This window comes from Berghia stephanieae, chromosome 1 (assembly GCF_034508935.2).
Source record: "Berghia stephanieae isolate SIO BIC M18660-M18661 chromosome 1, UCSD_Bste_1.3, whole genome shotgun sequence".
Lineage (NCBI taxonomy): Eukaryota > Metazoa > Mollusca > Gastropoda > Nudibranchia > Aeolidiidae > Berghia > Berghia stephanieae.
In genome coordinates, this window is record NC_088360.1 from 47,658,470 (window position 1) to 47,686,072 (window position 27,603).

A 27,603-nucleotide genomic window follows, 5' to 3' on the forward strand; every position below is an offset into this window, starting at 1 on the left:
TACTACTACTACTACTACTACTACTACTACTACTACCACCACCACTACAACTACCACCTCTTCTACCACTACTTCTACTACTACTTCTTATTCTACTACTACTATACTACTTACTACTACTACTACTATTACTACTACTACTACTACTACTACTACTACTATACTAGTAATGGATAAAATAGAGGTTGCATATTTCTGTGCTTTACTACGTGGGAAAAAAAGACAAATTGAAAGAGAAAACAATATTGGGTGCATCCTTTAATGACCCAAAGATTGCTCAAGGGTCAATTCCGTAGACTCTATGGTGATCTCCGATCTTATCTTAAAATGACTTTCTTGGAATCACCTCATTTTACCCAGGTGCAAATGAGTACCGGTTCGCTGATGAAAGTAATCTTTGACGGACTAGTATCATTCAAGAGGATAATAGAAAGTCAGCATAGCTCGGTGGTACGGTCTTTGCTTCGTACCCGAAAGGCATCAGTTCGATCACCCGCTGATGCGCTGTGTTGCCTTGAGTAAGTCACCTCGCCTAGCTCAATTTGCGGCGCTGCACTGCGGCTAACGCCTGGGTTATACCTCGCCCTAGCTCAATTTGCGGCGCTGCATTGCGACTGACGCCTGGGTTATTCCAGTCTTCCCTTGTAAGAGACCCTCGAGAAGAATTTCCCCTATGGGATGAAAAAGGGAATTTTATTTTTTTTAATTTTAAACTGTTATCTGTCTGCTTAACGCTACAGCAACATGGATAAGTTCCGGATTTATAAGCTTAGGAGGCAAGATGGCCCATGGTTAGCGCGTTGTACTCTGCACTCAGAGGTTCTGTGTTCGATTCCGACCGAAGCCAATTTGTACTTTCTAGAGCAAGAAAATTTACTCCAATCACTCACTCCATTCAGGTGTAAAAGGGTACCTGTCAAGCTGGGATAGTAATCTGCGATAGACTAGCGTCCTGTTCAAAGGTTTTCAAACAAATACGTTAATTGTCCGCTTCACGCTATTGAAACCGGGATAACTCCTGTACCATTGGCTACAAGGCTCTAAAGGAGTTAATTTGTCTTACAATGAGTCCAAGTGGCTCAGAAGGACTTACTTAAAAATATTTTCATTGAAAATTCCCGAAATAAATAACGATAAAGATAATTGATCCCACAAGGTACCGAATAGATGTGCGACCGGTTTTAGACACGTTACTGCTGTGTCACAAAGTGTGACACTTCTTAAATTGTCGAAAATGTTTATGTTGCTATGCCTTCTGTACGTGGTTTCATCACATAGAATTATTTTTTGAATTGTTCTTGCTTTTTTATATTCAGAATTGAAATAAATAAATAAATCATAACTGTGAAATTGAATGTAAGCTTCAGTTTACTATACGAAAACAGATAAAATGGACGTTTCGGGTTTCGCCTTCATCAACAACACATGATGAATTAAAAACTACAGGCGAATGAGATAATGTGGTAGTGGCGTTGTTAAGATGCATAAACAAAAACATTGATGGGCAGGAAATTGTATGCTACTTTGTGAGGAAGCGCGAATTAAAACAGAGCAATAGAAATTCGGACGTTGTATGGACACATAAATGGTTGGCAGCAAAGGCACTCAAAGAAAACATATCCATAACAATAACCGGAATCGATATGTCCGCAGCCTTTGATACGATCGACAGAGGAAAACTTTTGGAGATATTAACAGAAATAGTAGACGAAGACGAGCTCCGAATAATCCGATTTCTCCTCAGCAACACAAAGATACAACCAAGGATATACGGGGCCACAAAACAGACGCAGTTCGAAAGTAACATCGGGACCCCCCAAGGAGATAGTCTGAGCCCGATTCTGTTCACAATATACTTAGAACACGCTCTGAAAGAAGTTCGAAAAGTCATTCCAAAACCAACGACTCATATTGAGAATGCAATCCCTAGAGAAATCGCCTATGCAGATGATGTCGATTTTATTGGATCAACACCAGCAAATATAGACATCATACAAAATACCCTCATGAAATATAACCTCCAAGTCAATGCCAATAAAACCGAATTTACAACAATATCGAGGAACAAAGAGGAATGGAAAAGAACAAAGAAAGTCGGCTCACTAATTGGAGACACCGAGGATGTACAAAGAAGAAAACAGCTATCAAACGCCGCACTCAGTAAACTCACCAATGTATGGATTAGAGGTGACAAAATAAAGAGAAAAACCAAACTGAAACTGTACCATGCTCTTGTAAAACCGGTACTTCTGTATAACTGCGGCACTTGGGCGTTGACAAAATCCGAAGAAGAACATCTGGATGCCTTCCATCGCACACAGCTAAGAAGGGTACTGGACATCAAATACCCCAAAAAGATCTCAAATGAATCACTCTATAAGATCACAAAAGAAAGACCAATCTCCCTTGACATTTTACAACAACGATGGCAACTTTTCGGTCACATACTACGCAGGGACAAAAACATACCAGCAAACCAAGCCATGTCGGGATACTTCCAAAAACACGGGAACCTTTTCAGGGGAAGACCGATCACAACACTCCCGTGATCCTAAACAAAAACCTCACAACACTTGGACAAAGCATTAGTCTCATAACGGCAGGGGACCTTGAAAATCTGAGAACCCTAGCAGAGGACCGGCAATATTGGAGACACCTCACACAGGAAATACTGGAAACAGCCAAGGCGACCCGATCTTTCGGTCGAGACACGAAAGGCATCTAAGTCAAGTCAAGTCAAGTCAATAGAAATTAATAAAAGGTGCGTACTTAATTATGTTAAAAGAGGGGAGGCGGGAAGGAACTGTGTAATGCAGTATAGAAGACAGTGAACTAAAATAAAGTGTGGACTATTGTTGGAAAATACATACAATGGAATTGGAAATAAATACAAATTGTAAGGGATGTAGGTATTAATATATTAGTGGACAGGTGTTTGGTGTAAAAAATAAAAACGACTTAAAGTGTGTGGCGATCGGTAAAGATGATGTTGAGATAGTTGACTATTTTAAATATTTAGGAATAACCATTGATAGTTCCCTCAATTTCTCTCAACATATTAATATAATTTCTAAGAAAGTTGCCCAAAGATTATACATCCTAAGGAAATTGAGAACATTTCAAGTAAGGAAGAAAACTATGTTAAGAGTTTATGACTCATTGATTAAAAGTGTAATTGCGTTTGGCTGCACCATATGGTTTGGAGGATGCCGACTTAAAGATAAATCAAAAATTTCAAAATCTATCAAAGAGGCATCAAAAATAATAAACCATCCTCTTGATGGAGTAGAAAGAATTCATGGAAAAGCAATAGAAAGGAAAGCATTCTCAATTACCAACAATAAAAAACATATTTTATACCATGAATTTAGTCTTTTACCATCTGGGAGAAGGTTTTGTCAGATTAAATGTAGAACTAACAAGTATAAATCAACGTTCGTTCCATCAGCAATAAAAATTTTGAATATTTCATATGGTACAGAAAAACCAAGGATTGATTCGTTGACTGATTAACTGATTAATTTATTTAATGTAAGATTAACTGACCAATTGATAATGATGATAATTTTTGGTGTCGAATTGCCACAATCGTAACAAATTGAAAACGAAATGAATATGTTTATGTTGTGTATATCGCACGTGTGAAAGAAAGAAAGAGAGAGAGAGAGAGAGAGAGAGAGGAGAGAGAGAGAGAGAGAGAGAGAGAGAGAGAGAGAGAGAGAAAATAAGTAGGAGTGAAATATCTGTTCAATCTTAGTTATCGTTTAACATTATAACAAGTGTAACTAAATGACAAATTGCCATATTTATGGACAATAAAGATCTATTATTATTATTATTATTATTATTATTATTATTATTATTATTAGCAGCAGCAGAAGCAACAGTAGAAATAGTAGTAGTAGTAGTAGTAGTAGTAGTAGTAGTAGTAGTAGTACTAATAGTAGTAGTACTAATAGTAGTAGTAGTAGTAGTAGTAGTAGTAGTAGTAGTAGTAGTAGTAGTAGTAGTAGTAGTAGTAGTAGTAGTAGTAGTAGCAGTAGTAGTAGGGATGCAGAAAATAAAGACAGGCATTTCAATTTTGACACGGCGCCGCCAAGTCTGGGACTTTTTTGTCCTAGTGCGGAAGTCTGCTATATTTTTCTACTATCACAAACGATATGAACACGGGACTGGGACAATCCTGTCCCGTTGATTTTGTAGCATTTTACAACGGCTTGGGACACAACGGGACTGTTTTGTCCCGTCCCAATAGGTGCGGAAGATTCCTCTAAATTCTATATGTTACAGATTTGGGACAGGACTGTCCCAGGACAGTCCTGTCCTAGTGCGGAAGAGGGTTAAAACATCACTGAGAAAAAATTCATTTGCCCCAAGAGTCGCCAACATATGGAACAGTTTACCAACATCTGTTGTAACTGGGAATTCCATAGATCAGTTTAAAATCCGTCTTGATAAGTTCTAGTCAGATCAAGAAATGTTATATAACTTCAAAGCCAAAATTAAAGTATCTGGAAGTGAGGCAGAAATGAACCCAAAGATGATTGAGTCCGGTGAAGAGGACGGGTTAGCTCTCCTCTTTCTAGGCTATAAGTAAGTAAGGGTGGTGGTGGTGGTGTAGATTATGATAACGATGATGATGGTGATGGTGTTGATTACGATGGTGGTGATGGTAATGGTGGTTGTAGTGATGGTGGTAGCGGTGACGATGGCTAGTGTTCAAACCGAGAAATAATTGGCTATTATTATTGTAAGCGAGATCTTGCTTGAATCAGAATCAGATCCTAGGAGTAGCCGTCGCTCAGATCGTATTTTAATTTCCTGATTCTTGATACCAGAAGGTTTTATAAAGATAAAAGTAAAAATTTTAAACGGAAGATTCTAAAAAGAAAAATGTCTATTTAAAAAAATGTTTTGGTACTGATATGATGCTTTTGGGTCCATCGTTGGTAGAAAGTAGAAACAATTATAATTTCCTGAATTTTATGAAGCACGAATATCACGATTTGCCGCGAATTAGGAAAAGAGTAAAGAGACTTAAAAGAGAGTGAGAGTGAGTATTGAGTCGAGAGTCGAGAGCAAAAACAACATCAGAAAGGATTATCTAGATCATTGCATTGTTTTGATCATTGATGATGGAAACACTCCAAATCGAGAATGTTATTTCAAATGGTCCAAAAGATACTTCAACGCCCAGACTTACTTTGGTAAGATAATTTTCCGCCGACTGACATATACAAAACGGGAGCCATAAAAAACACTTGGACTTGGACTTTGGGGAGACGGTCACTCAAACTTTGTTTACTTTGTTCCAACACAATCAGATTCAGACATCCGTACCAGATTTTCGATTTCATTCATTTTCCTCAATTGCGAATGGGTTTCTAGTTTGTTGAAAACTGTATGTGGTGGATAGCTCATACGGTAGAGTCGCGTTCTCCCCGGCCAGGTGGAGTTAGTTGCAGTAATGTCGCGGGTTCGAGCCTCCCTCCACCTCCACCTCCATCGTTGACGCTCCCCGAAATTTATATTCTCTAGGCTATCGTCTTCTGGCATTTTCCTACTCACTTTCTTTCTTGTTATTGTCAACACAAGTGCCTGCTCCACTCACTTTTAACTTTCAATGTGATGATGCGCTTGTGTGAGCATATATCCAACGTGCACATGATAGTGCGAGTAACTGAGTTGAGTAACCCAGGATTTCTCCCTATTTCCTTGTCCTAGCCCTAGCCTTTGCAAAGTATCATAATAATCCGCTATTAGCTTGAATTGAGTATGAGTTCATCGTAGAGGGCTGGTGGCCCGTTGATGGTCTTTGGATCGGTCTCCACCAACTTGTGTGGAGGTCGAAGGCGAAGGGCTGGCTTCAATGGGAAATCCGTGCTGTATTTTAGATCCTGCAGGAAACTGTCAAGTTGGCTTTTAAAGCTGTTTATGCTTGGTGCTATAACTATTTTTTCAGGCAGGCTATTCCATGTCTCAACAATTCGCTGACTAAAGAAATTTTTTCGGATGTTTAAACGGCAATTTTGTTCAAGTTTATAACAGTGGCCTCTTGTTCTTTTGTCCTTGTTAAATCTTCTACGTTTACTTTGTAGAGACCATTGGTCAATTTATAAGTTTCAATTAGATCTCCTCTGAGTCCTCTGTACATGAGGCTAGGGAGGTCTAATGCTCTGAGTCTATCTTCGTAGCTGAGGTTTGAATTTTCGGGAACAAATTTGGTGGCTCGACGTTGGACATTTTCAATGTAAAGAGTAAAGCATCTGATTTATTGATGGGGGACCATACACAGTTTCCATATTCCAAGTGTGATCGTATTAGACTTTTAAAAAGAGTGGTTAATATGGGTTTGTCTATATAGTCGAAAGATCTTCTGACAAGTCCCAAGATTCTATTTGCTTTGTTAACAGTCTTTTCACAGTGCTGGCTAAAATTCAATTTGGGGTCCACATATACACCAAGGTCTTTTTCACATAAGGTACTTTCCAATTTGATTTCAGCTCCCCTACTATCCTTCATCCTGTAGAAATATTGGCTGTTGTTTTTTCCTAGAGGTGCATAACCTAGGAATTAAATTAAGTTTATCTTTTTTTTTTTTTGGCAGGACTTCCATAGCTTCACAGCAATGCGATTATGGAATTTAACTTTGATTGAAATACCCAATATTGAATACTATTTAGATAAAAAAGTAAAAGTTTCATTTTTATAAGCGGTGTGATTGTGATTTTTCTACCCATTTCAAAAACAATTTGTTGAGTTGGTTGTCGTATAGGACCCTGGCTAATGCCATAATTACTCGTGTTTGCCCATCAGTTTCGATATTGCAAGTGATGGCAAAAATTATGTTCCATCAGGGGTTATAAAGGGGGTTTGCAATAGTAAAATAAAATCCCCTCTTTAGGTGCTGTGAAACTACGGAAGTCCTTCCGACAGCATCAGTTCCAGTAAAACACTTAACCCACCTTTTAACTGTTTGAACGCCAACACATGAGTCACCATAAACAAATTTTAGCCGTTTATGAATGTTTACGGGTGCACTTCTCTCTGCAGCAAGGACATTGATAACAGCCTGCTGTTTGATGCATAATTCCTTTAAATGATTTCTTCAACCATCATGTTGGAAAAGGTGTTCTTTTTAAAGATAAGATCATTTAAAAACAACAAATAGCAGCTAAATCAAATTTGATGGCATGATGAATGATAATGGAGGAATAAATTACGCCTATTTTGATCTAAAGTGCACACTGGTGTATTTGATATAACTGGATCCTAAAGGATTCAAGATTTTTCAGGCAGGTCTAACAGTAACAGTTCCGCCCTGCTTGTGCCTTTCACAACCTCAGTCTTGCCAGACAAACCAATTCTTTCAATTCTAAATGGTTACAAATATGATGAAAATGGTAAGATATGAGGTCTGGTAAAATCAAACCTGCCAATTATATAGTCTTTCGATATGACATTTGCCCTTGGACTGGTAGGTCCTTTGTTCTAGTCCTGCTGTTTTTGTTCTCGAAGTCCTCTTGGTTTTACTTTTACTTGCAAACATAATTTCACTTCTTGTATTATAGTAAAAGGCCTTCTAAACCTTCCTATTTTCACTGGTGATTTTCATTAATCAGGTGTCAAGTAAATTAAAATAATTACAGTGATTGCCTAAATGGACTAGTGCCGATTTTGCCAAAATATTTTTTAATGCCTGCCTTCTTAATGCCTGTTTTGCCAAAATGTCTGCTAATTTGGTAAAACGGCATAATTTCTCATAAAGATATAAACACTAAATGCCAGCTTTTCAAAATGGAATTCACCTCAATGTCCACTCTCAAAAAATAAGTTTGTCAGAATTAATAAGAGAAAAAAATAAAATAATTTCCTTGTACTCCTTGCAGGCCAGAAAATAAGATTCATCCTCTGTTCGTGAGAGTCTTATTTCACATTTAATAACTCCACCCCAAATTACTTTCAATTCATTTAACATTGGCTTCACCCTCACTCTCTTGCATTCTCATTTTGTGCGCTTCAACTGCTTTCTCTCCTTGCCATGTCCAATCAGCTTTTTACAAATGTCCCCTTCCTATTGGCTGCTGAAAAAAGACAATTTTAATTGTCCAGCAGTCGATCATTAACACAGTCAGTCAAATAGGCATGTCTCACTCGAATCACACATACATACCCACAATATAACTCGGCCTTGTAGCCCAGTCAATGGGGATTTTGATGTTACTCAACCATCTTCCACCTTTGGTCATTTTGCTTTGTTTGTGAAGTGAGTGTTCTACAAACTGAACCTTCAGGATCCTCCCCCTTTTGGGAGTGTGTGAGTGCATGTATTGTATTAATGCAAATGTCTTTGTTCTTGATCTGACAGCACATTTGTATGAATGTCAGTGGCAGGCGATGCATAATATTGTCCAGTGACACAATCATCAAGTGATTTTGAGTATAGTCAATGACTGGGCAGGTAACAATGGTTAGAAAACCCTTTGGGTTATGGCCTTAGGTAAGGCATTTAAAATGCATTAATCCCAATAACAGGAGGTGTGAGTCAGTAGGTACCTAGCTTTAGATATGACAGATATTTTTAAGTGCTGCAACAAAACAGGATGCTTAACAGACAACTTGTACAATTTGAAATGGAAGTTTTGTGAAACATAGTCTGTGGAACAAATGAAACATTGTGGAGGGCAATCAGTTGGAATGCATGATATAAATGTTCATATATATGTATTTATCTTGCTCTTGATCAACTTGGTCTAAATGCCCTTTCCGCCAAAAGGCTTTTTTTCTGCTTCCCAACTACTTAAGCGATCACCACTATATATGTTTTTTGCAATAGAAGTTTTAGTTATGATAAGATTATTTATGAAAGGGCAAAGCATTTTGATTTTCTGTCAAACTTAAGAGAAAAAAAAATCTTTTCTTTTTTTCTTTCAATTTTTCATTAATTTCTGTTGGTCAGAAAAATGAACATCTTTTATTAATATTAGCCTATTCCTTAAAATTATATTTTTTACCCTGACAATGCTTACTTATAGTTGTCAGGTCATGTATTAAGGGAAGACCAATGTGCAAGCTTCTGATAATTGTGAATAGTTATTCAAGTTTTTGTTGTTGTTTGTTTAACATAACATAGGGGGAAATAGGATAAAATCTCTTGAATGCCCTTAATATTAATTGTAATGCTAGAAATTTATTGATTGAAGGATTACAATAATGATACACGTGGTAAAGATAATATATCAACTTAAACGTATGCATGTATGTGTGATGTACAAACATATATCTTTAACCGTGACAGGCAAAGCGCGCAAATACACACACACACATACACACACGATATAACACAATAATATATATACATGTTAAGTATTCTTACATTCGTGTGCCAATGTACATTCATATGTTTTCTTGGCATTTTGAACCGTGTATATGGTGTTATTTCTATCCTTGACATAATTATGAAAATTATTTGTTGTAGTTGTAGGATACTTTTTGAATTTCTTGTACAATTTATGTTTCTTATTGATTGTACATTTAACGTTTTTTGTCAACCACAACGGTTTATTAGATCTAAAAAATTTTATTACGTCTTAATGGAATATGTTTAGATTCTTTACATTTTATTTTGTCTTTAAAAAACACCCACACTTCATTCACACCGTTTGTTTTATTTGATTTGATTTGAAGGAGCGGCAAGAAAGGAACACCTTACATGCATTGCAAGAGTCTGCTACAGGTGGAAAAGATCGTCTCCAAAAGAAAAAAGATGTAAGTAGATCTTGTATTTTTTATTTTTTTAAACAATTGGACTATTTTATGATTATTGTAATTTAAGAGATGGCTTTTTTCTCTTTTTTCTTCCATGTATGTCTTTAAGACTTTTAGAAAAAAATATGATGCTAATAATTATTAAAACAATGTTGTGATTTGGCCTGAGTCTGAGTTAACCATTTAATCCATGAAATCTTTTTGGTTCTTGAGCCCTTTATTACTGAATTCCAACATATTACAAGGTTTGCAGAATATTCAAATAAAGTCTGTCAATGGTCAATGACATTCTTTTTCCAATATATCAAGACAATGTTTGACAACATGACAACCCTCAAACTTAATCCATATTTGGGTAAGGTGAACAAACTGTGGAAAATTATTTTAAAAAGGAAAATCACTTAATGTGTGAAATCTAAAAGGTTGTTGCAATTTTATAAATGACTTGCCTTCACTTTCCACTAACTTGACTGATATTTTATGTTTAAATTTGAGATCTAGTTTTTATCATCTTTTTTTTTTTTATAACATAATATCAGATCGAGCAACTGGATCACATTATATGCAACAAGATTTTTATTTGGTTTGGATATGTATATTATTTAGATAGAGGGTTCTGATAGTTTAACACTCTTGGGGCTCATCCCATAAATGTACAGAACTGGTTGTTGGCAATGTAGCCAAAATAGGTAGAGAATTATTTGGCCATAATGATAAGATAATTTGGGCACTATTATAATGAAGATTAGAATTAAACAGCAAAATAAAGGATGTGCGAATACTCGTAATACCTCTTGATGAGGACAATGCATTGCTTATACAAAAAGAAAAAACAATGACAACAAAGAATAGAAAAAGAAAACAGCATGTCAAATGGTATGTGAATACTGATAATTGTGATAAGAAATAAAACAGAAATCATGTTGTATTTTATTATCAAAATCATCATAGATATTTGTTGCTCTGTGGTTGTAACTTGAGTGACCCTATTTTGTTGGTCATGGTGGTGACTGAACTGACCAAAGTCATTCTCCAATTTTCACATTGTCCAAATAGCCAGATTAGAATTTTGTGGGCAACGTTGCCCACATAATCTCTTCCAATTAATTTTTTTCCTCTCCCATTCCAGGAACATAAACCAAGAGTCAAAGTGCTATTTGAGGATAAGAGTAGTTCATTATCTAGTCACTCTGTAAAGATCTACCAGGATACTTGTCAGAACCCAGCAGAAAATGGTCACTCTGTTCGATGTTCAAGGTCTGTTCAGACGGAGGATGCCTTGTTGGAAAAGTACATGCAAGACAAACAATTCCAATTCCAGAATGTGGATGTTTCCACTGATAGTGGCCACCTGTCTGGATGCTATGACCAGGAGGCATACGATTTACTGGCTAATGGTTGGTATACACTAATGTGTTTTGGAGTTGAAAAAGCTTTGCTTTTAGAAGTAATACAGTTTGTTTTCAATTATTATTGACATTCATTTGTTTTTTTTTCATCTGCTGATACAAGCAATATTTTATATCATATTTTCCTTTGGAATTATGATTACAATCTGGGTATGTGTGTGGGTGTATATGCCAATTTGTAGAATTGATTTTCCCAATACTTTATAATAATAATAATTATTATTATTATTATTATTAAAAAAATCACTTTTGTCTTTGACTAATTTGATCACTTAACTAATGATACGTTTTCCTATCCATCTTTAAATTTTAAAAATGTTGCGTGTCTTTGATGGCATTGCCTTCCCCTGTTTGGAATTATACCTAGTTTTAAATGAAATGTGGAAAAATATAAATTACAGGGGTGTGAAGAGTTTACCATGACCTTGAGTATATTTTATTTTCAGATTCAATTTGATACGTTGATAAATATACTGATTATTTTGAAATATGAAACTATGATAATAATATTTCGTTGTATTCGTTTGTACCTTTACATATATCTCAATCTGAGTGTTTTTATGTGAACACGTTTTTACCCTTTGTGTACACTTGTTTTCTATTTTTCTAGAGTTTACCACTTTTAACCCCAAAGATTAAGTCAAACCCAAGAAAGAATAGAGCCATTAGGCCAAATAGAACCTATGAGTCCAAAACAAAAATTCGAAGTTAACCCAGGCTTTAACATTATTTGCAACCCCTTTTAATGTGATGCTGATCTATTACAAAGTAGTTTTTACAATATTTGATATTTCATTCATTGCCGGGCGGACTGAGTAGCCTGAAAATATTTGAACGAATGCTGATTTCAACCAGGGCTGTTTGTGTGTGAGCCAGCTCTATTGATTCATTTAGTGGACTCTGCTTTCATTTTATAGAAATAAATCTATCACTTGTGATATCTTAAATGTATTCTTTTCATGCTACGATGAAAGTGTCACTCCATTTATGATTCAATAAATGTTGTATTTTGAAATATGATTTACAGAAAACATTCCTGAAAATTACTGGAAAGATCTGGCTGAGCAAAGGAGACAAGCATTGAATGATACTTTAGAGGAAAATGAAAAAGTGAGCTGCTTCAGTTATATTTTAGGTTTTATCAAATGCTGTTTAACACATTCATGATTCAAAGCAGGAGAATAAATTACACATATTTTGATGTATATGAGTACTTTTGCTTGCGATACAATCAGAAATATCTGATAAGTGTTAAGACTTTTCAGCCACGCCTGATATATACATTTTTTTTTTTACAGTTTCCCTTGATTGACACCTCGGATCATTTCATTTCCCATCCTAATCATTACTTTTGATTAGACCATGTATATATTCAGAGAGCTTTATCAAGTTTTATTTTACTGTAATGCTTTTTACCTATGGATGCCACTTTTCAGGGTTATCCCAGAATTTCGGATACAAACTTGCAGATACTTGATGTTCCGGGATTGGCAAGTTATGGTCTATTTTATATCATCCTTCGTGGTTAATCAATACACATTTTCTAATTAGTCCTTTTAAAGTGCAGCTGATGTCAACTACTATAAAAACATTATGTTGTAAGGGTGGCAATGACGGAGATATTATACCGTGCTATCCCAAAAGCGTCAGCAGTATTAGGATGAGTGTGCAATGTTGGCTTCTTACCCTGTGTAGTTTTGGTAGTGTTTGCATGCATGTTTATTTATGTGTTCACACGCCCTTTGTGATTAAGTGTGTGGATTTTTGTGTGAATACAGATGAGAGAGAGATGGGGTTTAGACTCCAGCTTTCTGGGGGTTAGGAATCCAGACAGTCTGATTTTCAGGGGCATGAATTTTTTGCAGTGGCACCCGTGTTTTTACCTTTTTTCTGCCATTTCTAACATGCAGCCATCTTGTCACTATTGGTGTGAGAGCTAAAAAAGATCCTCATTCTTTATCTGAAATTAAAGCCATAGCTGCCAACCGTTCCGTTAAAAACGGATTTGTTCCGTATTTGACTTTCTGAGTCCGTAAGTCCGTATTTTTAGTTCAAAATTAAATCCGTATTTTGTAATTTTTGGCTAATTTCTAATGAATTATTATTATTACTACTACTACTACTATTATTATTAATATTATTATTATTGGTGTCCAGCAGGGTTTAAATCAGTACAGCATATTCTCCATTCCTATGTAGCTCTTTAATTTGAATTATCCTCTCTATCATAAATGATTTTCAACAATTAAAAAAATTCCAGTTTATTATATGACGCCTGTTTTTCACTGAAATCTTTCATAATGTATTGGAGATTTGCATAAAGTATGCATATTAGCCTCGAATATACTTTTAATGTTCTCAGACAGTATTGATAATTTCACTATTTGTTACAAATGTTATATTAATTAAACATTAAATTAATTCAACATCTTTGATTGGAAGGTATTCAATCAGAAAATCAATTGCTTATATAGATTAAACATTAGAATGATTATTTCACTTTATTAATTTACGAAATATAAATTCAATCCTTTAAAAAAAAAATCTTGATCTGATTCTAATTTTTTTTAAGTTCAAGAGAAATAAGTATATTCCATTTTTAGGTGTGTTTGTCTTGTCAAAGTAAAGAGGTAGGAATTCTCCAATATTTAGAGGTTCACTTCAATATAACTACTATTATAGTGTACTATTTAAAGACCATTATGTTGCAGGAAAGAAAATATAAATGCAATCGCCAACTTTTTAGCCCATCTCCCTAATTTTTACCCCAAAACGCCCTCTCAAGGGATGTACCAGGTTGGCAGTTATTCATTTCTAAACATCCTAAGTTATTTCATTTATTTTACAATGTTGCTCGTGTATTGGTCCTTATAAAAGTTCGGGCAGTTGAATTCTTTCTTTATTTTGTCTGCTCTGAAATTTTGGAAAATGTCATTTCATAACGATTAAAATGTGCTGGAATTATACCCAATAATTTAGCAACATTTGGACTAGCCTCCATTGTCTTAAACTTGTTTGTGTTAGTAGTAGTAATTAAAAAGGCTGACTTTTCACACGTCGTCCCCTCATCCCGGGCCAATTGGGCGTTCCTTATTTTATTTTTGAAAACTTGGCAGCTATGTTAAAGCTGTTTTTTTTCTCTCTCTATTATCTTTATTATCCTCATGAATAATAAATTGAAATGAATACAATGTACGGTTTTATTTTGGAACCAGTTGTCCTTTGAAGTGGACCAGTTAAAAGAGGAAAACCGGCGACTCTCTGACATTGCCACCAAAGCTGAGTATCTTGAAAATCTACTTAAGGTAAAGGGTTTTATCTTTTACTATTTACCATTTTTTCTTTCATTATTTAGCATAACTAAAGATGTCTCAGTGTTACCCTTTACCGACTTGTTGACATTTTGAAATGTTTACCAAAATGCTGAAATGCTGAGAAATCCCCCTTTAAATAATTGTATATGAATGAGCTATAAAACTATACTGTCAACAAAAGAGATGCATATTATTTTTTCCACTTTCAAACCTCTTTCTTTAGCCAATCTGTTTATTCCCCCTGTTAATGTTTTGGTGTTGTTGTTAGAAAATCTAACACAAACAGATTTAGATGTGGTTTCATTTTCTTGACCTCTTTTAACTGTCAATGTGCGCATTTTGAAAAATTCACATGAATTTTCATATTTTAGCTCATAACATCCAATTAAAAAGCACAAAAATTGACCAGCTGATGATTAGCGCAGAGCTGCCAACCTAAAATCGATCAGAATGGGGAAACATTTGCATGAAGCATCCCTCAGAGCCCGCTGACGGGCTTAAGGAGGTGTTTTGACCGTTGCTCATTGTCATTGGTGACATCAGTGTGTGAAAGAATATAATGACTGGTCTGTTCAACAATGGAATCACATCATATTCAGTGATCAATCATGTTTTTTTACTTCAACGTCATGACAGCCACTGCAGAGTATACCATCATCAAAAAGAAAGATATGCTAATGTTTGTGTGGTTCAGGCCTTAATTCATGGAAGGGGAGTGTAATGGTGTGGGGAGCCATCTCTCACAATGGTAAAAGTGAGCTTGAATGTGTTGAATGCAACTTCGCTGAATAAGATTACGTGAAGAGCATCATTATTCCTATATGATTCATATGGCGCGAAGAAATGAAGCAATATTCCAACAAGATAATGCCAGACCCCATGGTGCTCATCATACAATGGATTATTTTCATGAACAAAATTACTGCTGCCTTCAAATGATTCAGGATAAGTTATCCCCCCCTGGGAACTTCAATCATATTTTTGATTCCTAAGAGGAAAAGTTGAGAGCCATACTAGTTGCTTCAATATGCTGTCTCAATGCCTATGAGGTGCTGGGAAGTTTCAGCAGCTGCTCTTGGCCATACATCTTTCTGTTTCAATGGTACCACCGAAAGTTACAGTTTACGAGAGATTTTGAGATATTGTTTGTTGTCATGATTTTGAAACTGTCTTTATTGGATCTGAATCTAAACTGAAGAAAGTTCAGACACCATCCATAACAATTGAAGACACTTTTATTCCTGTCTCAGACAAAGCTAAAAACCTTTGTCATCCTAGACAAAACGCTTTCCATGGAATATTAAGTTGACCTCCTCATCAAAATCCTGAATTTTGGACTTTAAAAATTTTCATGTATTAAGGCTTTTATTCCATTCTATGCTCTAAAAACTGTTGTTTTGGCACAGATCCTATCCCGACTCGACAGATTATAAAATAAGCAAACTATAAAAGAATTCAGAATCGGACTGCTCGGATGGTCCTCGGAAAGTCTCATTTTGATAACACCTAAGCTATGCTAATTACTCTCCTTTGGCTATTTGTGAAAGCCAGAATTGAGTGCAAAATTACTGTCACCTGTTTTCATGTAGTTTAATCTTCTGCCCCTCTTTAAATTCCAAGACATTCTTCAGCCTTATGTTCTGAAGCATAATTTGAGATCGCATGACTCAAAATTTTTAGTGGTACCGAAAACAAATCTTAAAATATCTGATAGTGTTGGTGCCTTCAAGTAACGTCTTAAGACATTTATTTTCACAAAATAGTTGCTTCTGCGAGTTGTACCTTGTCCTACATATAACTGCATTGGTAAAGCTGCATGAGTTATAATCACATAAGTAGTAACATGTATTGTTTTTAAGCGCTTTGAGGTTTCGACATAAAACACTATAAAGGTACTCATTATTATTATTGTAATTAAATTATTAAACTACTAGCAGGTTAAAAATTGATATCATTGACCCCATTTTTCAGGGAATGCATTTCTTTTGTTGACCAGTATAAGGGTTGAAACTTATTGTTTTTTTACTCAATGCCTGACATTCTAACAAAATATGTTCACCAAATATAGTCACATTTTCCCTAATCATATTAAGACTTTTAGAACCTTTCGGAATAATTAAAACTTACCCAAATGCCCACTAATATGCATTTTTTTTCCAAAATCTAAACTGGACAATGTTAATTTATAGCTAACAACGGTTTATCACTCCATATCGTTAGTCAAGATGAAATTAGATCAATTTAGTGGTTCACAAATTTAATTATTCCAAATGTTGGTCCCACAAATTCCAGTTCAATTTTGTTAGGTGTGACATGTTATATTTTATGACGACTATATTTTTCTTTTACAATTTTAATTCAAACTAGCTTTTTGTTGTTCCTATTCATAATTGGAAAGATCTTTGTTAAAAATGTTACTTCAAATCGGAGTAGACTGTCTGTTTGTGAAAAGAGTAGATATGTTACGATGTAAAAATTCTTCTTCTTCTTCTTCTTATTCATTCCTCTGATGGACATCTATGGCTGCAGTCCGATATCTGATATGAAGTCTGTGGTCCGCTTTGGTGTTGAGTGTTGTAGGGGTGACCCAGTGGTTCGAACGTTGCACGTTGTATAATGGGCAATCCATAAGCACATGTAAAGTGGTTTCATGGTCGGTTCCAAATGGGCAATAAGGGGTTGTTCCAATACCTAGCTTTGTAAACATATGTCCTCTTAGTCTATTGTGTCCTGTTTGGAGGCGGAATAGGGTGACTTGGCTACTTCGCTGAATGGCATGGATTGGATCCTGCTTGTTGTGTTCCAGGTGAATGTCATTCAAAATTATGAATTGGATTCAATAGTCTGATGTCTCGTCGCCCAGCAACGGCGGCCATTGTGGTTCTAAACATAAGAAATCGGTACTTTTTATTCTTCATGCTGGCTAGAACTTTTCATATGTCTTGTGATCAGAATGTGTAAATGTCAAAACATGATCAGGTTTATAATTTTTTTTTCCTCTGGATATGCTTTTATGCTCGTCTGAAAAATATTTCATAAGGGCGTCCACCATTGTTCCGATAGTTTAGAGCCAGTTACTAAGTTACCATGCGTCATTACCTGGGAAGTGACGTTACGACTGTTGAAGCGTATTACTTGCGAATTATGAAAATACTTTATAAATACTTTGATTGTTTTGTGATCAAACATACATTTCAATTCCTTGGCCTAATGTATCTCCATTGGTTACAGGGGGCATGCATGTCTGAATTTGAATTTCTATAAATGTTTATTAAAATAGTACAATAAATCGTAAAATTATTGAAGTTATTGGATTGGTTGCCTTACCATGTGGTTGATACATAATAAGAAAATTTATTTTGTTTTAAATACCAATTTGTTATGCTAATGGTAGAAGTGTTGACAATGACAAAAATCGAAACTACTTATTTGAAATTTTACATAAAACATGGTTATGCCCATTTTGCTCTTTGTATGTTATTATGTGTTCACTGGATAATCAGAATAAACTGAGACCAAGAAAAATGGAATATAGTACATAGTTTGAGAGAAAGGATCACCAAATAACAAAAAACCAGAAGGAACATATAGAGCAAGTTTCATATCATCTACGACATTCTGCTTTACATTTTTTCTAATAATTCGTAGCTTCATTCTCTCCCTTACTTTTGTCACTACAGGATGTATTGGCTGATGACGTAGAAACTGATGCTCAATCCGACGAAGCTGAACAGAAATCTGAGACAGGTAAGCTGATAACATCACTTCAGATATAATCTAAATGGAAGTTCGACTTTGGTTTTCTATATAAGTATACTACTACCATCTCTGCGCAGGTCCTCTTTGTCATCCTTGAAAGTCTCAAATAGTTCAATGGTAGAGTGCTTGTCTCACAATCAAAATGACCAGTATCGATCCTCAGTGCACTTTAGATAACTTTTTTTCTGATTCTCCAACCATGAGCATATGGGTATGATTTTATTTCGATATGTGATTTACAGGGTTCCCACAAAGTGGGACTACAACTACTAATAAAAACTCTCCACCACATCATCATCATCACTGCCACCAATACTATAACCAACACCATCACATCATCATCATCTTCATCACCACTACATCATCTTCATAACTACCACCACTACTGCAATAACCACACACATATATCTGAAGTCCTTTTAAAAAATTGATAGTCTTTCATCGTTTCGTGGGATTTATTGATCATGATATGGATTTTTTTTTCTGCTGAAGTTGTGGGAACACTGGATTTAGAGTTATGACGTTGATGTGTTAGATAAATCTTAGGCTCATACGCATCAAAAAATGAATCCTTTGATTTAACCTTTTCAGGTTCACATGAATGACCAATCAAACAAATTTTTTTCTTTTTCTTCCATGTATCCTCAGTCCATTTCTCAACATTTATTTATCAAGATAACATTTAAAAAAACCCAAAAAAAAACAACTTAAGTGTTAGTGCTGGGTGGATTACCGACCTCCCATAGTAACCAGGGAGGTACTTGCTGTGTCTTCTATCCCCCTGTATCTATTTTCCAATTGCTTTCTGTCTTTGTCTTGGAATGAGATTACTTAGTTTTGTCATGACCCTGGCCCGATGCCATTGCTGAGAGGGAAACAGTCAAATGTACAGATAGTTTTGGGAGATAATATTTTTTTCCTTGTAAATAATCTCTCTGTTATGCACTGTATTATGATTTGTTTACATATTATATATGATTTGTAAACATTTGAGTGTATTCCTCTTAGTAGAGACCTGTGCTTGTGTCTGGTTGCGACTTTTAGGTGATCTCAAACTAAGTACTTTGATAGTGTGCTATTGGAATATACATCTATTTCCTATTTGAACCAATTCTCCTTTGTCTTACCTTTTCTTAGGTGCTTTAATTATCATTCTAGAACTTTTTACTATCCCATTTTCTTCCTTTTTACTGTCGCTGATATGACCTTAATGTGTTGCCAGCACTGTAAAACCCTTAAAGACAAACAATAAGTGTTAGTGGCTAACACATTTTAATTACAGTCAAAGCTGGTGATAACGGTTGTTGTGAGGATACCTTTATACGTATGTCAGTTCACTCTTTGCCTATATTTGACTTTTTTCAAAAGCTGCTTCTCACTTTTTATTTTTTCAAGTGTGATTATGATAGCTCCTTCATTATTATCCTATTCTGGTTCTTGGGCCCAAATGAGAAGACTTTGTTTGATAGATACCAGCTGAAATCTTTTGCTGTTCTGTGATGTAAATGTGAGGGAATAAGTTGAATGTGGACATGTGCCTTTTTCTGGAAGAGATATTTTTTTGTATTTTACAGTTCATTCCGCTTAATTGAAAATCGGTTAATCGCACACTCCGCTTATTGACACACTAACCCAGACTCCAGAGGGTGTGCGATTAGGCGGAATCGACTGTATTTTTATCAGCAAAGTGTATGCATTCTGTCTTCCTTTCCTATGGAGATCCTAAGATGTCCCTATTGTAGCTTGGTGCTAGAATCCTTGAACTTGTTCCTTTGGTCTTAATTTTACCTCTGTGATCCAAGAGTGTTGCCAGTACAGTACTCGCTAAGTTCTTGCATGCTGTCGTGAGAAGCCAAAAAGCAAGCTAGAATCAGAGCATGCTGAAATCCAATGCTCAAAGGAGGTAACCAATACATACCCTGTTCTTCAAGTATTGTTTCGTCTTACTTCCCTTATCAGTGATATTGCTTTTTTTTGAGAGTACGGATTGGCTTTCATGCAGTAAAGACTCAGTTTGATTAGAAAAAAAAATTATTTTTGGTTTTGTTCTTAAAAATATATTTTGGTTTTGCTCTTTTTTTTTTGTTGTTGTTGTATTGTTTTGTTTTATAGAGAAGAATAAGACAAAGAAATAGAGAAATTTTGGACAGTTCTTTACCTTTTTTTTTTTTTTTTATGAAGTCCACAGTGTCCACTGTTAGCTAAGAAGGAAATGTATCTGGGTGGGGATCCTGACCTCCCATAGCGGGCAGGGAGGTACACACTGTGTCTTCTATACCCTTATATCTGTTTTCCAACATGCTTTCTGTCTTTGTCTTGGAATGAGATTACTTGGTTTTGTCCTGGTCCTGGCCAGATGCCCTGGCTGAGAGGAAAACAATCGAATGTATAGTTAGTTTTGGGAGATGATATTTTTTTCATTGTAAATCATCTCTCTGTTATGCACTGTATTATGCCTTCTTTATATTATATATTATGATTTGTGAAACATTTGATTGTGTTCCTCTTAGCGGGGACCTGTGCTCGTGTCTGGATGAGACTTTTAGGTAATCTCAAACTAAGTACTTTGATAAGAGTGCTTTTGGAATCTACATCTGTTTCCTATTTGAACCAATTCCCCTTTGTCTTCCCTTTTCTTGGATGCTTAATTGTAATTCTAGAACTTTTTACTATCCCATTTTCTTCCTTTTTACTGGCGCTGATATGACCTTAATGTGTTGCAAGCGCCGTAAAACCCTTTAAAAAAAAAAAGAAAAAAAAAAAAAAAAAAAGAAATGCATGGATACAGACACACACACACCACTCAAGTTCAGAGGCATCATTGATAAGCTTATGACTGACTTGACTTGACTTTTTAGAAAAAATATTATTTTGTATAGAATCAATGGGAGTTTTTATGATGCTTTGCATTGACAAACTGTGCTGTAAATGCATATCAGGCCAAGCGTGTAATTATAATGACTTATTAACCGTATTACAGAGGGCATTGAAATTCAGTGTGCTAGAATCCAGTGAGTACTGTACATCTCTAGATTGTCCCTTGTGCCATTTACGTTTCTCTTTTTCCTATATTTTTAATTTGCCTTAAAAATTGATGTAATGACCTTACTTAAACATGGAAGAGCATGGTTGATAAGTCTGGATTACTATTTTTCTACAGACTCTGGGAGATGTTCTTTGGTGGAACCAGCAGCAGATGAAGAAAATATCGCCAAATCATCCCAAGATCCGTAAAATTGGTCATATTGTGTATTTATCAAAATAGAATATTATGCTCTCTGTGCTGCTAATATGTAAATGTAGTCAAATTACCATACAATTAATTTTAAATCAATTATGGGATTTTATTATTTATACTGCTACACTACTATTTCAATTAAATGATTTTATAGTTAAAATATTTGGTTTAATGTGCGTAAACAAAATGCTTTTTCTTATCTTTACCATATGATTTTAGTGTGTTTTAAAAATTCAAACCTTGTAACATGCTCATTTCACGAAGGTTCCTCTCCAGTTTGTCCATATTTCCCAGTCATTTGTATATACTTTTAAATGAATACATCATGTCTTTCAATGTACAAATGTAAACATAATTATTGAATTTTCAATCCATCAACTGGTAAACCGGTCATTCATTGTAGTTGTCCAACCACATAATATTGTAAGAGACCTTTTTTTTTGTTGTTGTCATTCATCTTATGCAAAAATTTTATCTTGAATTTCTGACCTCCCATAGTGGGCAGGGAGGCCCTTACTATGTCTTCTATTCCCCTATATCTGTTTTCCAACATGTTTCTCTCTTTGTCTTGGATGAGATTATTTGTTTTGTCCTGGCCCTGGCAGGATACCCTGGCTGAGAGGGAAACAGTCAAATCTATAGTTAGTTTTGGGAGATGATATATGATTTGTAAACATTTGAGTGTGTTCCTCTTAGTGGGGACCTGTGCTTGTGTCAGGATGAGACATTTAGGTGATCTCAAACTAAGTGTGCTCGTGGAATCTACACATTTACTATTTGAACCAATTCCCCTTTGTCTTATCTTTTCTTGGGTGCTTTAATTGTAATTCTAGAACTTTTTAACTATCCCATTTTCTTCCTTTTAACTGGTGCTGATATGACCTAAATGTGTTGCAAACGCTCTAAAACCCTTAACCCTTTATCCATCTCAGTCCTGGCGAAGGCTCTCCCTCCAGGTATAGCAATTCCTCTATGTCTCCTACAATGGTCTCAGATTTCCACTATTTCAAGTCCCCTGCTTATTTCTTCACCATGGATTCCAGGCCCTTAGTAGTATCTATCTATACCTCCCATAGTGGGCAGGGAGGTACTTACTGTGGCTTCTATCCCCTTATATCTGTTTTCCAACTTGCTTTCTGTTTTTGTCTTGGAATGAATGAGATTACTTGGTTTTGTCCTGACTCTGGCCGTCACCCTGGCTGAGAGGGAAACAGTCAAATGTATAGTTAGTTTTGGGAGATGATATTTTTTTTCCTTGTAAATCATCTCTCTGTTTTGCAATGTATTATGTTTGGTTTACATATTATTTATGATTTGTAAACATTTGAGTGTGTTCCTCTTAGTGGGGACCTGTGCTTGTTTCTGGATGATACTTTTAGGTAATCTCAAACTAAGTACTTTGCTAGTGTGCTCTTGGAATCTACATATGTTTTCTATTTGAAACAATTCCCCTTTGTCTTACCTTTTCTGGGTGCTTTAATTGTAATTCTAGAACTTTTTAGTAACTCAATTTCTTCCTTTTTACTGGCGCTTATATGACCTTAATGTGTTGCAAGCGCTGTAAAACCCTTAAAAACAAAAACAATAGTATCTATCCAACTTCAAAGGCTGGGGGAAGGGGAGTGGGTGGTGGAATATTCTATATTGTTTTTCCTGTCCCCCAATATTACTTGTGAATTTTTGTTCCTTTTCTGTATTAATAGATATTTCCTATTTGAACCACTTGGTGGGGTTCCTGACCTCCCATAGTGGGCAGGGAGGCACATACTGTGTCTTCTATCCCCCTATGTTTGTTTTCCAACATGCTTTCTGTCTTTGTCTTGGAATGAGATTACTGGGTTTTGTCCTGGCTGGAGTCCTAGCGGGGAGGGAAACAGTCAAATGCATAGTTGTTGTTATTTTTATTATATTTGTTATTTTAAATGTATAATGTAAGCATTTGAGTGTATTCCTCTTTGTTGGATTTTGTGCTTGTTTCCGGATGAGACTTATAGGTGATCTCAAAGTACATTGGTGTTAGTGTTATGCTCTTGGAATCTACATCTGATCCCTATTTGTTCCCAGTTCCCTTATGTCTTACCTTTTCTTGGGTGATTTAATTGTAATTCTAGAACTTTTTACTATCCCATTTTCTTCCTTTTTACTGGCGCTGATGTAACCTAAATGTGTTGCAAGTGCCGTAAAACTCTTAAAAGCAAAATCAAACAAAATATTTGCACCAGTCCCCTTTTTCTTATTTTTCCCTACGTGTTTGTGAGTCAACTCTAAATGTATGATATTTTAACGATTTCATCATCTTCCTTTTACCTGGCTGTATATCTTGTCATGATGGTGTGGCAAGATATAATTTTTTTTTCAAATAGAAAACTAAATAGTGCTTATTGATTTTATTAGGAATATTAAACTTCAATTCATGAATTGTGGCAAATGATGAGATTGTGCAAATGACATTTTATGATAGATATTGAAAATGTATGTATTTGTTTTTAATTTTGTTTTTGAAGGAAAATAAAAGAAAAATGTTATCTGTATTTGAAAAGTTCATTTTCTGCCTTATCTTTTATCTGATAATGTACATTGATATAATCCAGCAGAGAAAACAATTTAAGTTGAACCTTTCTGGCAGGAGAAGTCACTCTTGCTGTCTGAGTGGGGATCCTGACCTCCCATAGTGGGCAGGGAGGAACTTATTGTGTCTTCTATCCCCCTATATCTGTTTTCCAACTTGCATTTGTCTTTGTCTTGGAATGAGATTACTTGGTTTTGTCCTGGCCCTGGTCGGGGTCCTGGCTGGGAGGGAAACAGTCAAATGCATATTTATTGTTTTGGAAGATGATATTTTTTTCCTTGTAAATTATCTCTCTGTTATGTATTATTATATTTGTTATAATTTATAATGTGAGCATTTGAGTGTATTCCTCTTAGTGGGGGCCCTGCTTATGTCCAGATGAGACTTATTGGTGATCTCAAACTAAGTACATTGATGGTATGCTCATGGAATCTACATCTGATCCCTATTTGTTCCAGCGGGTGGTTGGATGGGAGCATCACCCTTGAATCATATACCTATGATGTTCGCATGGGTGTACGATCCGATAGTGATGTCGTTTCTTCTTCTCTTTACTAGCCTATCCTGCTTCTTTGGTTTGTGATTGTATTTTTGACAGGGGATATTATTTTTTCTGTAAATCTTCTGCCTGTTTGTTCTTGGTTATTTATAATTTAGCTTATGATATCTTTAGGTTATGATTTTGATTTACATTTGTACTATTTTTGTTAGATTGCTTGTTTTTTTGTTTCAGCGGTCTCTCATATAACCTCAATTGTGTTGGAAGAGACCTAAAGCAACAAACAAACAAAAAACCTATTTGTTCCCAGTTCCTCTTTGTCTTACTTTTTCTTGGATGCTTTAATTGTAATTCTAGAACTTTTTACTATCCCATTTTCTTCCTTTTTACTGGCGCTGATATAACCTAAATGTGTTGCAAGCGCCGTAAAACCTTAAAAACAAAAAAAACAAAACAGTCACTCTTGCTGTCTCCCCAAACCACTATATTTGTATTCCATTTACCCCGAAGGTTATTGCTTTCCTTCCATAGAATAAGGTTACTTAGTTTTGCCAAGGTCCTCACTTATATCTTAAGTTTTTGTTTGAAGATTTGTTAGCAGTAAAATCTTTTTCTTGGTGGGATCTTTTGACCTCCCATAGGCAGGAGGTCACTTATGTATCTTCTGTCCCCTATATCTGTTTTATGAGCTGCTTTCTGTCTTTGTCATAGAATGAGATATTACTTGGTTTTGTCTTGGCCCTGGCCGGAGGTCTCAACTGAGAGGGAGCAAGTGAAATATATAGTGTTACTTTCGGAAGTGATATTGTTTTCCTTGTAAATCATCTCTCTGTTATGTACTAATCATTTTATTTTTGTTTTGAACATATCTTGTAAACATTTGTTCCTCTTTGCGGGATCCTGTGCTGGTGTCTGGATAATACTTTTAGGTGATCTCAAGTACTTTGATGTTATGCTCTTGGAATCTACATCTGTTCCTACTTGAACTAATTCCCCTTTGCCTTACTTTTTTCTTGGGTACTTTAATTGTAATTCTATAAAAAAAAAATTACTATCCCATTTTCTCCCTTTTTACTGGCAATGACATGACCTCAATGCGTTGCAAGGGCCGTAAAACCCTTAAAAACAAACAGAACAAAATGTTTTGACTATTTTCCTTTTTACTGGCATTGAAATTTTCTTACAGTGTGGAAAGAAACTCTTAAAAAACAACTGACCTGGACTTTCTTTAGGTACAAAGAGCTGTTCAGTTTAGGGGAGCATACTGGGTGGGGTTTCTGGTCTCCTATAGTGGGCAGGGTGGCACTTACTGTGTCTTCTATCCCCATATATCTGTTTTCCAATTTGTTTTCTGTCTTTGTCTTGGAATGAGATTACTAAGTTTTGCCTTGGCCCTGGCTGTAGTGCTTTTCTGGGAGGGAAACAGTCAAATGCATAGTTATTTTTTTGGGAGATGATATTTTTTTCCCTTGTTAATCATCTCCCTGTTATGTATTGTTATATTTGTTATTTTGAATGCATAATTTAAGCATTTGACTGTGTTTCTCTTAGTGGGGACTTGTGCTGGTGACTTGGTGAGACTTTTAAGTGATCTCAAACTAAGTACATTGATGTTGTGCTCTTGGAATCTATATCTGTTCCCTATTTGAACCAATTCCCCTTTGTCTTAGTTTTTCCTCAAGTCCTTTTAATTGTAATTCTAGAATCTTTTTAATTTCCCATTTTCTTCCTTTTTACTGGCGCTCATGTGACCTAAAAGCGTTGCAAGCGCCGTAAAGCTCTTAAAATCAAAAACAAACATAGGGGAGCATAATTGCTGACAATGGATGTAATTCACAATCGTAAACAAACTTCTCAATCAAAAAACAATTCAATCGTCAAACCCTCGGATCATTTTGACGACTTTAAAAGAATCCAAAACGAACAGACAATGGATGTCTTGTGGATCCATCATTTTCTTTTATTTCCGAAATGAGTCCGAGCAGATTTGTCTATTTTCTGAGTGAGTCTCGCCTATTTGTATCTTTCAAACCATATTTCACTGGCGATCTTTTCTGTCAGGAATCTGTGAAATGAAAAGTTTGAACCACTGTCTTTTATTTTGTACAAGTGATTTGAGCGGATAACTATATAGAGCATTCTTTGACATAAATGCTAGTCTCAAATAAAGTGCTTTTCACTCACCTTATATACCTAGCTACCCAATTAAAAAAAAAAAAAAACTTCCTTTGCTTGAGAGGCGAGTATTCAAAGAGTTATCGCAAAACTCACCGAAGGCAAAAAAGAGAAGAACAAAAAACAAATCTTTTTATATGATTGTTTTCTCTTCTTAAATTTTCATCACTTCCCGATTTAACCCCCCCCCCCTATCCCAGAAACAACAAGTCTTAGTGGCGCAAAGAATGATTATTTACCTTCAACATATAACATACTGTTAGCCATTAGTAACTTTTATTGTTCTTACACATCTATCATGTATGCTTTAGAAAATAATTTGGGAAAGAAAGTGGCACTTCTAAATCTCTCTCTCTTTTTTTTTCAACAAGATATGATGTGAGTAGAAAAGTGCCAGAAGACAATAGAGAATAAAAATTTTTTTCGCGGCGGTGGTGGGGTTTGAACCTGCGACCTTATTGGTACGACAACTCCGCCTGGCAGGTGAGAGCGTGGCTCTACCGTGTGAGCTATCCACGAACACAAAAATATTCGTTTCAAACCCAAAGTCATTACTAGATCCCTCTCTCACCCACTTCTTGAGATCGCCGATTCGTTCGCCACCATCGCGAAGTAATTTTGACCAGCAGTTAAGCTTAATAGCCAATATTCTCATCACAAACATATAACATAGAAACGATTGAGACATTGAGTATGCTCCGGTGTATGGGGTGAATTTTTAATTCAGAAAAGTGAGTGGAGCAGGCACTTATGTTGGTAACAACAAGATATGATGTGAGTAGAAAAGTGCCAGAAGACAATAGAGAATAAAAATTTTTTTCGCGGCGGTGGTGGGGTTTGAACCTGCGACCTTATTGGTACGACAACTCCGC

General features: G+C 35.6%; 1 protein-coding gene across 1 annotated transcript; it reads left to right on the top strand.

The window, feature by feature from the left end:
- Positions 1 to 5,018: 5,018 nt before the first annotated feature.
- On the top strand, positions 5,019 to 24,027 carry LOC144976553 (geminin-like). The gene is made up of 7 exons (XM_078920850.1): positions 5,019 to 5,207; positions 9,688 to 9,768; positions 10,898 to 11,165; positions 12,205 to 12,287; positions 14,393 to 14,482; positions 18,172 to 18,238; positions 21,411 to 24,027. The coding sequence occupies exons 1-7, from the start codon at positions 5,133 to 5,135 to the stop codon at positions 21,482 to 21,484; spliced, it is 738 nt and encodes a 245-aa protein (XP_078776976.1). The 5' UTR covers positions 5,019 to 5,132; the 3' UTR covers positions 21,485 to 24,027.
- Positions 24,028 to 27,603: the final 3,576 nt, after the last annotated feature.